This window comes from Python bivittatus, unplaced genomic scaffold (assembly GCF_059951505.1).
Source record: "Python bivittatus isolate LINGU-HERP-01145 unplaced genomic scaffold, Pbiv_v1 ctg000080_np1212, whole genome shotgun sequence".
NCBI classification, from domain to species: Eukaryota; Metazoa; Chordata; class Lepidosauria; order Squamata; family Pythonidae; genus Python; species Python bivittatus.
This window is the reverse complement of record NW_028277035.1, coordinates 87,077,507-87,091,664: the sequence shown is the minus strand read 5'-3', so window position 1 is coordinate 87,091,664 and position 14,158 is coordinate 87,077,507. Positions and strand designations below refer to the sequence as shown.

General features: G+C 43.8%; 1 protein-coding gene across 1 annotated transcript in view; it reads right to left on the bottom strand.

Annotated features, from left to right (window-relative positions):
• Nucleotides 1-1,020: 1,020 nt before the first annotated feature.
• GABBR1 (gamma-aminobutyric acid type B receptor subunit 1) overlaps nt 1,021-14,158 on the bottom strand; it is a 99,073-nt gene continuing 85,935 nt past the window's right edge. Inside the window, exons 15-23 of the mRNA XM_025166383.2 lie at nt 12,968-13,118; nt 12,137-12,269; nt 10,028-10,144; nt 8,409-8,516; nt 5,902-5,995; nt 4,958-5,085; nt 3,972-4,100; nt 3,643-3,786; nt 1,021-2,935 (exon numbers count right to left, since the gene is read on the bottom strand). Coding sequence (XP_025022151.2) covers nt 2,690-2,935; nt 3,643-3,786; nt 3,972-4,100; nt 4,958-5,085; nt 5,902-5,995; nt 8,409-8,516; nt 10,028-10,144; nt 12,137-12,269; nt 12,968-13,118 — 1,250 coding nt within the window. The 3' untranslated portion in view covers nt 1,021-2,689. The remainder of the gene's footprint in view (nt 2,936-3,642; nt 3,787-3,971; nt 4,101-4,957; nt 5,086-5,901; nt 5,996-8,408; nt 8,517-10,027; nt 10,145-12,136; nt 12,270-12,967; nt 13,119-14,158) is intronic.

Sequence of the window (14,158 nt, the reverse complement as noted above, 5' to 3'; positions counted from 1 at the left end):
CGTAAGGGCTACCAGGCTACTTCATCTGTCCATTCGTCTGCAGAGACTAAGCCTGTATTTTAAAAGAGGCTTTTCAGACTAAAGCCTAGCTGCACGCCTTTGCTTTCTTGGCTTTGCTGCAGTGACAAAGCTTTTCCAACACACACCCCACTTCCCAGTCAGGTAGTGTCATTGAACAGCTTTTCTTTTAAAGTAATAAGGAGAATTTGGAAACAGTCCAAGTATGGAAGCCAATTTGGTGTAGTGGTTAAGGCACCAGGCTAGAAACCAGGAGACCGTGAGCCCTAGTCCCACCTTACGCACGAAGCCAGCTGGGTGACCTTGGGCCAGTCCCTCCCTCTCAGCCCTAGGAAGGAGGCGGTGGCCAGGGCAAACCCCTTCTGAAAAACCTGGCCAAGAAAACTGCAGGGACTAGTCCAGGCAGTCTCCAAGAATCAGACACGATTGAACGGATTAAAAAAAAAAAAAAAGTCCAAGTATACCTGCCTTCTCTACAGTGAGTTTTAAGAAAAACAACTTAGTTGTACAAGACTGCAGAAGAAGCCAGCTATAGTTGGCCCTGACTATTTTTTTTAATGAAATTTATGAGCCCACCAGCAGTTTTTTCTCTCTAGGCTATAATCTGTTATGAACTCACTTGGAAGAGGACCCCAGTGAACTCAGTGAAACTTACTTCTGGGCCAAGCAGCATGTCCTTCCATCATTCCCAACAAGTATGGTTAATATTCAAAGCTGGTGCAAGTTTATAAGCCAAAATATTTAGACAGTACTAGATTGAGATGCTCTGGAGTAACATGCATTGAATTCCTATCTAAGAGAATGAACAAATGGCTTGTACCTACAAGTTGGGGGAGAAACACATGGCAGCAGCGATGCTTTCATGGATGTCACACAATTCCCCCACTCTGCCCCACTCCAGCCCTTGTTGCTGCGTGTGGGGCTCATGTTGTTGCTGGAGTTAGGACCACACCATCAATTTGAAGACATTCATACTTTTCACAGATGACACACAGGCAATAATTTCATATGGTGTAATTTTACTAAAGAACATTGTATACTGGGTGGGAAAAGTCTGGCAGGCATCTGGGCTTCCCTCACCCCCTAGGCAGCACCCACTGCTTGCCGTATCTGCTGGGACAATAAAGTGCTCCAAATGGAAAATGTGTGGGGAGGACCTAGCACAAGTGTGCATTATACAAGCAGAGGTGCATAAGTTCATCAGTTCCCTAATGTTCATCAGCAACCTAGCCAATCCTTGACTTCACTGTAGCTCCAGCCCCCTACATTCCTTGTGTAGATGAGCCCAGATGAAGGCAATAGCAGCAGCTGAACATGGCCTAGAAATTCTCCATGACCCACTCTCAAAAGGAGGACACACTTCCAAGCGAGAGCAGTTGTTGCTGAATGAGAACTCCAATATTTGTAGAAAGAACTCCAAGCTAACCTCACATCTGGCAATGCCCACCTCTTATTATCCAAGTAACGGTGCTTGCTTTCTTAAGAACTACTGCAAGAAGATTTGCAAGGTGTAGCCTGTGATTAATTACCATCTGGACAAGGAAGTCACCTGGTATGTTTCCTCTCCTGTCTCTAGCAGTGTCCCACATGTCTGAGTAAGGGCTCCATCTTCACCTTTACAATTTTCCCCTTTAACTCTAAACCTTCACCTCCATCCTTGCATCACTCTTCACCTTTACATAGATATGGCCCAGCTGTGACTGCACTGTCCCATGATTGTACAGGAATGCTGGCAGAGGTTAAAGTGAGACCTGGTTATGATGTACCATATGGTTATAGGCACAGCCAGCCAGGTGGTGGTGGTGTGTGGTTACTTGTACTGGCAGCCAGAATCGGACCGGGAAACTAGTTAATTGCTTTCGATAACGAATGTACATAATGCATTCCAGTCCAACAGTATGGAACTCTTTGGGGCTACGTGAAACAAATTCTTTCATACCAAAATGCTTAGAAGACTCAACTATCTGCTGCAGGAAGACTGTGCTACAGACTGGCTTGGAATAAACTGACCCTTTCAAAGACTATTTTTGCAAACTATCAGGCTGCAGCAAACAGGGAAAAAAAAAAGTATTGTAAATAAGATCTTGTGAACTATGGTATGACTATCAGTAATGCAATACAATTGCCACATCACAACTCAATTGGACACAAAATTGGTATCCCTGTATGCTGTAGCTACCAGGATCTGTATCTAGGTAAGTTTACACAGGAGCAAAAACTGCACAAGTTTTCAATGCTCCCTTCCCTCTGTATTTCCTCTCCCCCTCACATTCCTGCAAGCATACATGGCATGCAGACACACACACAGATGGAGAGTTTTGTCTTGTAACGGCCACATTCCAGTTGCTCCCCTTCCAGGTAGTAACACTTGAAGAGTAGTGAGATGTGTGTGTATGGGGGAAAGTGTAGATGTGGGTATCCCTGGGATTCCCTACTTCTAAAATAAGTCTCCAGAGTTTCCACCTGGATTCCAGGCTCCAGGGGAGGCAGGTGGACAGACATGAAGATATGTTACAAGGACTAGGGATTATGATTCCTTTTCCTTTCTTTCTTCTGGAAAAAAAAACCCCTTCCCAGCCAGCTGTACAGAGTCCCTACCCACCAGGTGCCCACTCCCCAGCTACCCAGGCAGGTCCCCACTCTCCCCCTCCCCAGGTGTCTGCAAGGTCCTTCACTTGTAGAGCAGGTGGACCCGGCTCCCATCACAGTTGTTGCGTCCCAGCTTGTCAGCCTGCTCAGCCACCAGGCAACGGACTAGGGGCAGGCTGGGCTGGTACAGGTTGGGGCCAGTGGCTGCTGAAGCTGAAGCCGAGTTGTTGAAATGGTTGTCAGCCGCACAGTTGGAGGAGCGCCGCCGGGATCGCAGTTCCTGTCGCTCTTTCAGCTGCTGCTGGAGCTCTGAGACACGCTCTTCTTTCTGTCAGGGAGGAGGCAGGGAAGGCTATAGGAAGCAATGGGGCAAGACCCCCAGCATCCTGGTGGAAGGGATGGAGGTTATGCACAGGATTATGTGCCATCAAGCTGGCATTGACTCTTAATGATAGATTAAGAGATAGGTAGATTTTCTCCAGGAGGATCTGTCCTCAACCTGGTTCTTTAGATACAGGGAGAAGGCAGCTGCAATCCTCCCCACCCAAAAAACCCACCAAATACCAAGCTCACTTCCAAGGACATTACCCAGCAATCAAAAGGGAGCTCCATTCTTCTGCTGTTCTCTTTTATACTCAGTCTTGTGGACTGCTAGAATAGTATACTCTAAGAATGTTTCAGAAGGTGCTTATGAATAGTAAGCAGTGTTTGACCACATTCTTAGTCTTTATAGAAGGTGTGGCCAGTTTGCACCTCCAGGGTTGCATTCTCCACCAATGATCACTGAAAACCCTCATGATGGAGTTTCCTATTATTTTGAGGAAAGAAACTCCCCTCCCCCAAAAAGTTTGGTAGGAAGAAATCCCATGGCTTCCCATCATTGCTTTGTCCCCTGCCCAAAGCGTTCTCCCTCTGGATCCAGTAAAGTTCCCTACTGTGCATTATAACGTTGTGCAGAAAATACAGCTGGAAATGCAAGGACACACAGCCAAATATCACCCCATAACTGCCCCCCAACTCACGTACGCTCCCCACCTCGGCAATGATCTTCTCCAGTTCACGGTTCTCCTTCTCCAGCATCCGTGATTTCTCCTCCTCATTGTTGTTGGTGGAGGAGCCAGTCTTCATGGTGTCCTGCTGCTCGGACTGCCATTCCCCCCGGGTGATGAGGCGCCGCATCTGAAACGAGCCACACGTTTGCAGCTCACGGTCAAGAAAGGACTGAGCAGTGCAGCCGGAACAGGGAACATTATGATCTTGGAAGGCCAGGTGCGCCTCTCTACTTTTTCAGCCCCCCTCCTGAAAAGGCCATTTTCCGGGATGAGCTACAGAATGACTTAAACAGTGTCAGGGGAAGTACCTACCTTGGGCACAAAGAGCACAACCAGTGTGATGTAAGAGGAGAAGACAATGGCAAGTGAGGCAAAGGCAAAGGCAGCATCCTGTTGACTGCTGAGGATCATGGTGACCGGGGCCGTGATAAGACATAGCACCTACAAGAGGGAGAGGCTCCAGGAAGTTAGAGAGCTTGCACCGGAAAACACACCCAGGAAGTCCTACAGCAGTGTTTTACAGCCTTGGCAACTTTAAGATATGTGGACTTCAACTCTCAGAATTCTCTAGCTGGTGTAGGAGTTGTCAGGAAATATGCTTCTAGGTTTTAAGGCTCATCCTGCCCCTATGGCCAAGGAGAGATAATACCCATGATGTCATCCAACAGGACAAGATGGCTTAACAAAAACAGATGGTTATCACTGCAACACTAAACACTGAGAAGTAAGGGATCCTGACTGAGCTGCAGCCAGATGTTCAGAACCTCCTCTCCAAAAGTGTCAGCCCCATTAGGTGGACCACACCAGTAAATCAACTCCACAGGAAGGCTAAAACTACTTTTATTGAGATTGGCTATAATAACAGAATCTTCCAAGTCAGTTTGTACCTCCTACTCCTTCTTATAGTTCAGTGAATTAGGGAGGTGTCTTTCTGAGCCACTTCCAAATGTTATCTGGACATTCTGGACTTAGAAAATGTTTTGCCTCTTGTCGCCTTGGCAACAGAGTTTGTCTATCTGTGAAGACCTCTTTACAAAAAGAGATCTTGCATACAGCCAGTGTGAGGCAAAAGTGGCCAGAACAAGAGCACTGTAGTGTGGTGACAAATTAGAAGTGGCCCAGTCCCCATTCTGATCCCTGCTAATGCAGGAATGTTGGCCCAGGCCTTGTTTCTTCTCCTGAGGCTCTCAGGCTCAGGAGCAACTGAGCTTTTTCGAAGTACTTGTACTCTCAACTTCACTGCCAGACCCAGAAGGTCGACTGGCAGAGATGCCAGTAATTAGGAACAAGCCACTCACAGCCACGTTATAGATTGCCATGCCCACAGCTCGGTGGTCATTGATCTTCTCTGTGGAGACTCCTTTTGTCTCATAGGCAAGGAAGATGCCTAAAAGCAGTAGCAGCCCCTTGAAGCCATAGAAGATACCTGTGGGTAGGGAGAAATGTGAGGGTGGTGGAGGGGAAGAAATCCCAAGGGAAGGGGGGCAGTAGATTCTGCCTCCCTTAGTATCTCTCTCACTCGTTGTGTGGTAGCTCACTTCTTTTATGAAACATTTAAGGAAGCTTACAAGAAAAAAAAAAAGCAATGTGTGACAATAAAGCAAGAATTTAAAAAAAAAATTAAAAACACAGATTTTAACAGAGCTTTAAACCAGCCTCCCCCCTCCCCAGGATTAAGTCTCTCAAAAATTCCATATAGTCTAATTGCTGGCCCTTGTAGTGAAAGTACCAGGTTGAGGAAAACTTGTCTAAGCAGCAATAGTTTCAAAACAGTGTAAAAACAACAGTAATCATTGAGTACAAATCAATGTACAATGGGAGAAGGCACCACATTGTATACAGTTCATGCCCAGTATTCCTGGCAGAGCCACCTAGGTGGCTGTCCCCTCAGGACCCCATTCAGTCCCAGTCTATGTCTCCAGCCCTATCACCTGCATTGTTCTTCAGCCCTCCAGTATGTCCTCCCCAATTTCCTACAGACCCCTTTTTATTTGGAGGGGTAAAATACGCATGTACAGAAGGAACATCTGGGGCAATTGGGCAGTGGACACAAAACTGGAAAACATTCAGAGTGTGGGTTTCAGCCCAGAATGCAGGAAAGTGTCCAATTCTAAACTAAAGCAAGGCTGGGAAGGGGTTATAGGGCTAGCCAAGGAAAGTAAGGACACCGAAACCTTGGGATGAGGAGCGGAAGTGGACTTGGGACAAAACCAGACACCCTTCTTTTCCTGGAGAGGCTCACCCAGCCAGGTGTTCATCTTTTCGGAACTGCAGTGCTCCAGCTTGGGTAGGATCAGCACATCAATGTCACTTTTAGGCTCCTCTTTGGTAAATTCCTTCGGGGGAGACAGAACGAAGACATTGGAAGCAGAAGAGGCTAGGAAGCTGCGTTGCCAAAAAGGATTTCATAGCCAAAGCAGATAATCAACTGAATAAGGGTTAACAGCAGGATACGTTGTTAACTATTTCTTAAGGCTGTGCTATAAGGGCCAAGGTGATTGCAGATACATGCCAGTCTCAAACACATATAAAAGAAGAATGTAAAGAAGCATGTATAAAGAAATACCCTACCAAGGAGAAAACCACACCCCCACCAACAATGGCAGGGCAAGCTACTGTCTATAGACAGGGAGAAAATCCCACCCTCACTAGCACTGATGAAGTTACCTAGCTGGGTAATGAAACGTCTGCCATTAAACCACCAAGCTCAGAGAGCACCAAGGACTCCACAGTTCAACCCTGAGCTGCAGATCTTCTCTTCCATAAAGAAGGATGTGGGAGAGGGTGAAGCTGTAATCTAAAGTGCATGGATAGGTTTTTGTCTCATGGCCATCTTCCTTGCCCTGCTTCACCCTCCCCTTTCAGGTTTCTTCTTTCAGCTAATAACAAGAGCCCAGCTGAAAAATAATCTTAAGTAAAACTTGGCAAGAAAGTTAGTAGCATTCTCTCTCACACACACGCATGCCTTTTCTTGCTTTATACTTAACTGGGGTAGCTTCAAGCTCAAAATTACAGGCCACTAGCTGCCATGGGTAGTTTGGAAAAAGGAATCTTCTAACAAACTGGTTTTATAGAAGCTTAATGGCTATGGCTTGCTCTACAGCTTCCTGGCACCCTGCAGGTGTGATGCAGAAACACCTGCAGAATCTGACAGTTTCATCAAAATGAGGAAATGGGTGTTGCAACATCACAATGCAGGCTCCATTCCTTACATTTGTGCATGCAACATCATGATGAATGTACAAAAGGGCAGAGCTTGCACCCATACTTCACAATGATCATCTTGTCATTTGTTCCTCTTCCCCCACTCCGTATGATATACTATTAGGCCAGAGGGAAGGAACACTGACCTTTTAGCCCCTTACCAGAGCCATAAGTCCCAAGACATTTTGGAAAAAAAGGAAAGGACCTGGGACAGGTCTTTAGATATATCCCAATTCACACAACAGCAGTAAGCTTTACTAAGCCCATACACCTCATCTGGAGATCATGATTCAATCGAGACATGAACAAAGCTGCCAAGAATGGAGAGGAAAGCAACAAGGGTGAAATACAATCAGGTCATCAGATTGTTATATGGAAGAGGAGAAGAAGCTGCAGGGACATATGGAAAGGATGGAATCTACAACTGCAAACATCAAGGCCAGTAATATGTTTCTTTAAACCTTAAGTAGTAGGAGCTTGTAAAACTCAGACTCACAGGTTGATTGTTGGTAAGGTTAGTTCACAGAGTTTCTACTTTGCTTACAACTGTCTCTGGTGGCTGGGCAAGTAGGTATTTCTGTACAAACTCCAAAAACTCAGTTAATTGGTTAAACCATGATTGAGGCAAGTGCATCATGTGAATGCAGCACATGAAGGGGGAAGACTCAAAAAACAAGAGGCAGTAAGTGTATGGGAGATTATGGGGCAATGTTTTAAGGGAAGAAGCGGAGGATCTGGGTCATAGAGGAAAGAGAGTGAGATAGTCAGCCAAGAGATGCAGAATTTTCTACAATACATTGGGATGAACACTTGCTTTTGTTATGGTCCACCGAGCCAACCCTGATTCCCGGTGACTACATGGACAAGTCCATGCAGTTTTCTTGCCAACATTTTCAGAAGAGATTTGCCATTGCCTTCTTCCTAGGACAGAGAAAGAGTGACTGGCCCAAAGTCACCCACTTGACTTACACCTAAGGCAGGACTGAAGAATGCTTAGTCTCCTCCTGGCTTCTAATTTAGTGCGTTTAACCTTGATTGCAACTGTTGGTTTTTCTGTAAAAAACAGGTGGTCAGTGAAATGAGAACCACCTGCAGCAACATGGGACTAGTGGTCCTCTTTGTGGTTCCTGAACTACACCTCCCAGGAGCTCCAGCCTGCAGTCAGTGATGAGGGATATTGCAAAATAGCAACAGCTGGAAGGCCATGAGTTTCACTTAGATCTAACAGGAGGGTGGAATCCTCTTTTGAAGATGTTTCTAACATAAGAATAGGTAAGCATGCTTGATACATTTGACAAAGCAATATTTCATTCCTGAAAAGATAGACCTTCTTGTTCAGACTAACATAACTTTTGTGGATGCCTGTTTAACTCCCTAAAACATTTTGGGCTGACAACAGAAAGGCAGTCTGGTATGCTCCATAGCTTTTTTTCACTGTTATTTCCTACATTTAGTACAGAAGGTACCGACAACCATTTCAACAAATTGGCCCTGTCACCTGGAATCCCTGGACCTACAGCTTGTTTTAAAGCGATGCCACCCTACCTCTGTTGTGCGTTTCAATGGGTTAACTATTTGCCAAATAGCCAGGATGACAAAATCAAGCCCAACCAGTAATCCAACAGTGGCATAGAGTTTCCAGGGTTCCAGAGTCTGTGAAAAAAAGGAGGAAAGAGAGAACTGGGGGCTGAGCCCACAAGAAATTTCATAGATACTAGAGACCACAAATTCAAGCTGTCCTGAGGGTTCAGACCATGAATCCATCTAGTCCATTGTAATAATAATTATTATTTACCCAATGTCTTTATCTCGCATAATTGGGCACTACGGAAACAACATGCACCCATTTCACATGCTTGCTTCTGGATTACAGGAACAGCAGTTTTCCCCAAGCTGGTGCCTTTTAGATGGCTGGCCTTCAGTCTCTCATAAGCATGGGAACTGAAGTTAATGTTATCTGGAGGGCATCAGACTGAGAAAGGTTGAGGAAGTGTGGGAAATCCAAGGGCTTGTGTCAAAAATTTAGTGGAAAAGTGGTCTTAAAAGTAAGAAATAAGACAACACAAAGATGTTCTGGGAGACAAATGTATTTTCCCCAAAATTCCTGTTTTGCATGCAGCAAGACCCTGGTTCAGTCCTGCTGCCTCCAGAGAGGACTGGAGAAACTCCTCCCAGTCACAACAATGCCAGATTAGATAGTTCAGTGGTCTGATTCAATATAAGGCAGCCTCCTATGAATTTAAGTTCTGTACCTGCAATGATAGAGTTCCTTGGGAAACATATCAACATAAATATAAAAATACAACACTATAAAGCAATAATCAAAATTATTTTTAAAAAAGCGATGTTCAGCAGCGTTTAAACAAGAGGCAAGGGACACACACAGAGAGAAAGTCTAGTGTGCATTGCCGAGGAACTGTGATGACTTTATTATGCCTTTTTGGAAGTATGATTATAAGATCAGAATTACAAGTCCCTCCACCCTGAAAATGGTGTGCTCCCCTCCAAATCTGCAGCCAATCAGATCTAAGGGTATATAATGGCACCTGGGTTTTACTAAGATTTATGAACTTATTCTGTGTAAAACCTTTCACCTAAGGACGCACCCACCAGATATGAAAGATAAAGGATCTGGTAGGGTAGGAAATTCTAATCTGCATCAACAGTTGTTTAAGTGGAACAAGGAAGTGGTGTGACTTCAGATTAAATTCCTTTGGAATAGAAAAAGACCATCTGCTGTTGACAAATGTTGCCAACTCTTGTCTTGGTGTGGCACAAGCCAATTCTTTAAAAAGCAGAGCAAAGTTGTGATAAACATCTGCTGGTAGCACTTAGACCACTGTGAGTTGTCCCTTTCCTAAGGGGAAGGGTGCTTGCCTTGGTTCCTGTGGAAGGAAATAAATTTATGCCCCATTCAGACAGAGTCTCCCTTTCACTGCAGGCACTGCAGAACCTTTCCCGCAAGGGGGCCAGAAAACATGGACCCTGTGCGTCTCCCCCTCTTCCTAGAGAAGGCCAGCTGCACGTCTCAAAATCCAATGGCCCAGTTCAGTGGCATATATTAATAATTGGTGGTATTCAAAAGAAATACATGCTACAGTACATCCAAATTCTTTCCCTGTACTACTCACTTCAGTGGAGTGATAACAAGACAAAATACTCACCTTCCGTCGTTCTTTCTTCTCTTCCTTCTTAGTGAAGACAGTATGTACCCACCAGATCTTGGTGAACATGCTGCCATAGCCCAAGCTAAAACCCAAACCCAGGAGCCAAAGCCGAGCCTGGAGGTGGGGTGGGGTAGGGGGAAGAATGGTAAGAAAGAGGTATCCTTTACTGCCATATTTTTCTGATTCCAAAATCCATATTACCCTCCTTAGAATATCTCATCACAAAAGAATGTCAGAACTTCCTCAGAGCTCTTAATCAGCCAAGATGTTAAAAGGCTCATTCCAAGCGGTAGAGTTTACATTATGTTGTGGTTGGAAGAGGATCCTGCAGGTAGGCTGCAGACAATCAAATATAGCTCTGTAAAGTGCTGAGAGAATCTGGGACTTTCCCAAGAGATATCTACGGCCTACCACAGAGAGTTGATGCATTTTCTAACACTATTCTCTCGCATTTGAAAAGTGTGATTAAACGATTTAAAATATGTGTTTTTTAAAAATAGCCCTGCTATTTGCATCCCAGTTCAGCTGTGTTCCTTCATTGCTATATTGCAGGTTAGAAATGCTATGACTGAAAATGTGCTGTGTCGCCTATTAATGGTTTTTGCCAAATTGTGGGACACACTGCGGCATTCACACACAACAGTCTGGCATTATTATTCTTGGATTCGCATTGCACCAAGATTATGAGACTAGCATTCAATAGTCTTTCAAAGAACATTAGTGTACTTTTAATTAAACTTGGGAAGTTCCACAAACTGTAATGCTACAATTCCCACTGAAGGTTGTGCAAAAGTTTCCACATGCTTTTTGTATCATGACTCCCACAGGGGCTCTAATGAAGGCTTTAATACTATCATCTACCCGGCACACATCAACAGCACACAGATATTTTAAGAATCAGTACCCAATCAGATATCATTCTGCCTCAGTATCAGTACTGATACTGCCTTAGTATCAGTAATATCACCTTATGGTGGGTTGGAGAACTGTATTTAAAATAAAATGTTTACAACAGCAATACAGGATTGTCCACTGTTAAGACAATGTGTGGGATGAGATACAATTACAGGTACTCCTCAACTTACAACCATTCATTTAACAACTGTTTGAAATTATGATGGTGCTGAAAAAAGTGACTTACGACCGGTCCTTGCACTTATGACTGTTGCAGCATCCCTGCAGTCACGTGATCAAAATTCGGGTGCTTGGCAACTGGCATGTATTTACAACAGCTGCAGCATCCCAGGGTCATGTGTTCACCATTTGCGACCTTCCCAGGGGTCTTCCGACAAGCAAAGTCAATGGGGGAAGCCATATTTGTTTAATGACCGTGTGATTCGCTTAACAATCGTGGCAAAAAAGGTTATAAAATCAGGTGCGACTCACTTAATGACTGCTTCGCTTAACAACTGAAGTCCCGGTCCCAATTGTGGTCATAAGTTGAGGACTACCTGTAACATAAATTCCCACTCCAATATTTCCCTTACAAAGCACCATTCAGGTTGAGCAAAGGTTAGCCTCCTAATACCATCTCCTCAAAATCTAGCACTGACAGAGGAATTTGAAGATTTGACTGCATGCAAACATGTTTAAATGCTTAGAAACATCTTAAAAATACATTCTTTCACACAAAGTATGACCCTAATTAGGGTATTCTTTCAACTTTTTTGGGCAGTGATATGGGAGTAGATATGCTGGTGCCTGAACACAAAAATGTTGCAGTTCTGAACTTTTTCCATTAATTTCCACAGTAGTTCTCAATTCTGAAATGGAATTAGAAATGGAGGAGACCTTAAAAGACATTTGGCTCAGCTGTACCTTATGGCAGGAAATCCAGAACTTTATCTTCCCTAACATGTGACAGAAAGAAGGAAGAAAAAAGTCAGAAATTGGCCTTGGGTACATGCCTAACCCAGGGCTGGTAACTGTGGTTCTCCAGAAACTGCAGAATTATAACTCCCAGCATCTTTTACCATTAGGCATGTTGGTTAGGTGTGCTGGGGAATGTGGTTCAGTGGCATGTGGGGGCCTCAGGTTTCCTACTCCTTGTTTAGCTAATTAAACTACCAGGATGTTCCCCAAAGCTTTACAGCAGCCACGATGTACCTGGCAAACGAAAGGGAAGAGGTCTCTGCTGATGTGAAGGCCATCCAACCCGAGTGGGAAGACAGCTGCTTGGGCCAATGCACAGCCCACAGCTGTCATATTGTTGAGATAGGGCTGAGAGTTCTGGATGTATCTGTAAAAAAAGGATATTGTCAAGGTCCAAATGGAATCTGAAGTACAGCCACCAGCTCTCTGCTTCCAAACTACTAGAAAACCAAAAAAGGTATTGCAGATATATGGACCAGGCAAAATCCATTTTGAATAACCAATTTTAAAAGCAGTCAGGTTCAATTCCTGATTCAATTTGATTTGAAAAATTGATCTAATTTAGGAATTTGAATCATTGAACTGGGTCCTGAAAGAGCCTCACCATTATTAAGTAAGATAAGCAAATGCTCAATGCCTTTTGACCGTTTTCAGGTGAATTTGCCCCTCAATACTATCTCAGGCAGGAATCTAAGAAGTTACCTTAGATGTTCAGATTTTAGTCTCACTCGGTAATCCCTATACCAGCTGTCTCTAACATGGTATCTTCTGGTTGTTCAGGTGCTGCAACTTGTGCTATGCAGGCAGGGAATTCTGGAAGTTGAAATCCCAACATATACTGATGAGCACTAAAATAGGACAGTATCTAGACTGCTACAGGTTCCTCACACTTGATCTGTGCTGACTGGCAATGGTTCTCCAGCATTTCAGAATCCAACATTTCCAGACATAACTGGATATGTTGGGAATGAAACTTAGGGACTTTGAATGCAAAGCATGTGTTCTACCGTTGAACTACAAATTTTCACTTAGCAAAAGAGGCCGGATGTATTAAGCATCACACACCTGACATGCCCATTGTAGATGTTGAAGGCCAAGCAAATGATGGCCAGCAGGATACCCAGACTTGAGAGCACTGAAACAGAAATGAAGAGCTTCTGGGAGAGGTACCGGAAGGTGATGATGACCTTTGTATAGTCAGCTGGTGGGACACCACCTGCAGTGGTGGATACGGGAAGAAGAAAGGAATTCAGGAGTCTATTCATATCATGCTCTTTTCCATCAGGAAGACCCACAAAGACTAGACGTGTGCAGGGAAGTTTCTATATGGTGACTAACCTTAATAGCTTAAAAGATGCATTGCCTGAGGCTAAGTAGTTCATCCTGACTCAACCCACATTTCCCAAGGTGCATATCTTGGCAGACACTGAATACTGAATTATGAAATCCATACAACAATACCTAAAAATGGTATTTGTTAACTTCATTGCATTAACCCTAATGCATACAAGGAAGTGGAAAGCTCTAAAATTTCAAATTCATCTGACCCCTTTCCTACCCTTTATAATGTATTCCTCTATCCATCACTGTGAAGAATATACTCTTTGCCTTAATAAGTTATTCTTGAGGTAAATCATTATCTAAGTCAATACAGATGCTCCCAAATTGTCTAGATCTGAGATAAAAGCATTTTTAGGCCTCAAGGAAATCTCTAGACTGCTAGGTTTCACCTTTTCAAATCTAAAGCCCATCTTTAGCCCAAATATGCATTGGGAGTTCACTGATAACTGTCAGCTTGTTTATTTCCTTATCATACAGTTTCATTATTAGTGATTCTGACTCACCAGTTAAAGTCCCTAGAATTTCAGCTCTTCAGATAAATTGGAAGGAATTGGATTGTATCTTAAGTAACCGAAAATGCCTTATACTGGCTTACTTGAACTGTTCTGTTGAAACGATCAGGTTGGCTATGTTGTAGCAGAACAAAACTTGGAACAATTTCAGAATTTTGTCTCAACTCCTGCCCTCAGAATAAAACTCTTGGAACATACAACTTTGTATTGACCTCGGAACACTTGAAATAGTCAGCTTCAGGGTTGGAACAGTATTTTAGTATTTACTTCTATAACCAAAACACTCAAAACACCATTGCTCAGAATGGTTAAGTTTTGTTCCAAGTTTGGAACAAAACAATAGTGTTTTATTTTAAGCTCAGAACACATGAAACATTTTGAGCTCAAAACATTTTGCACACTC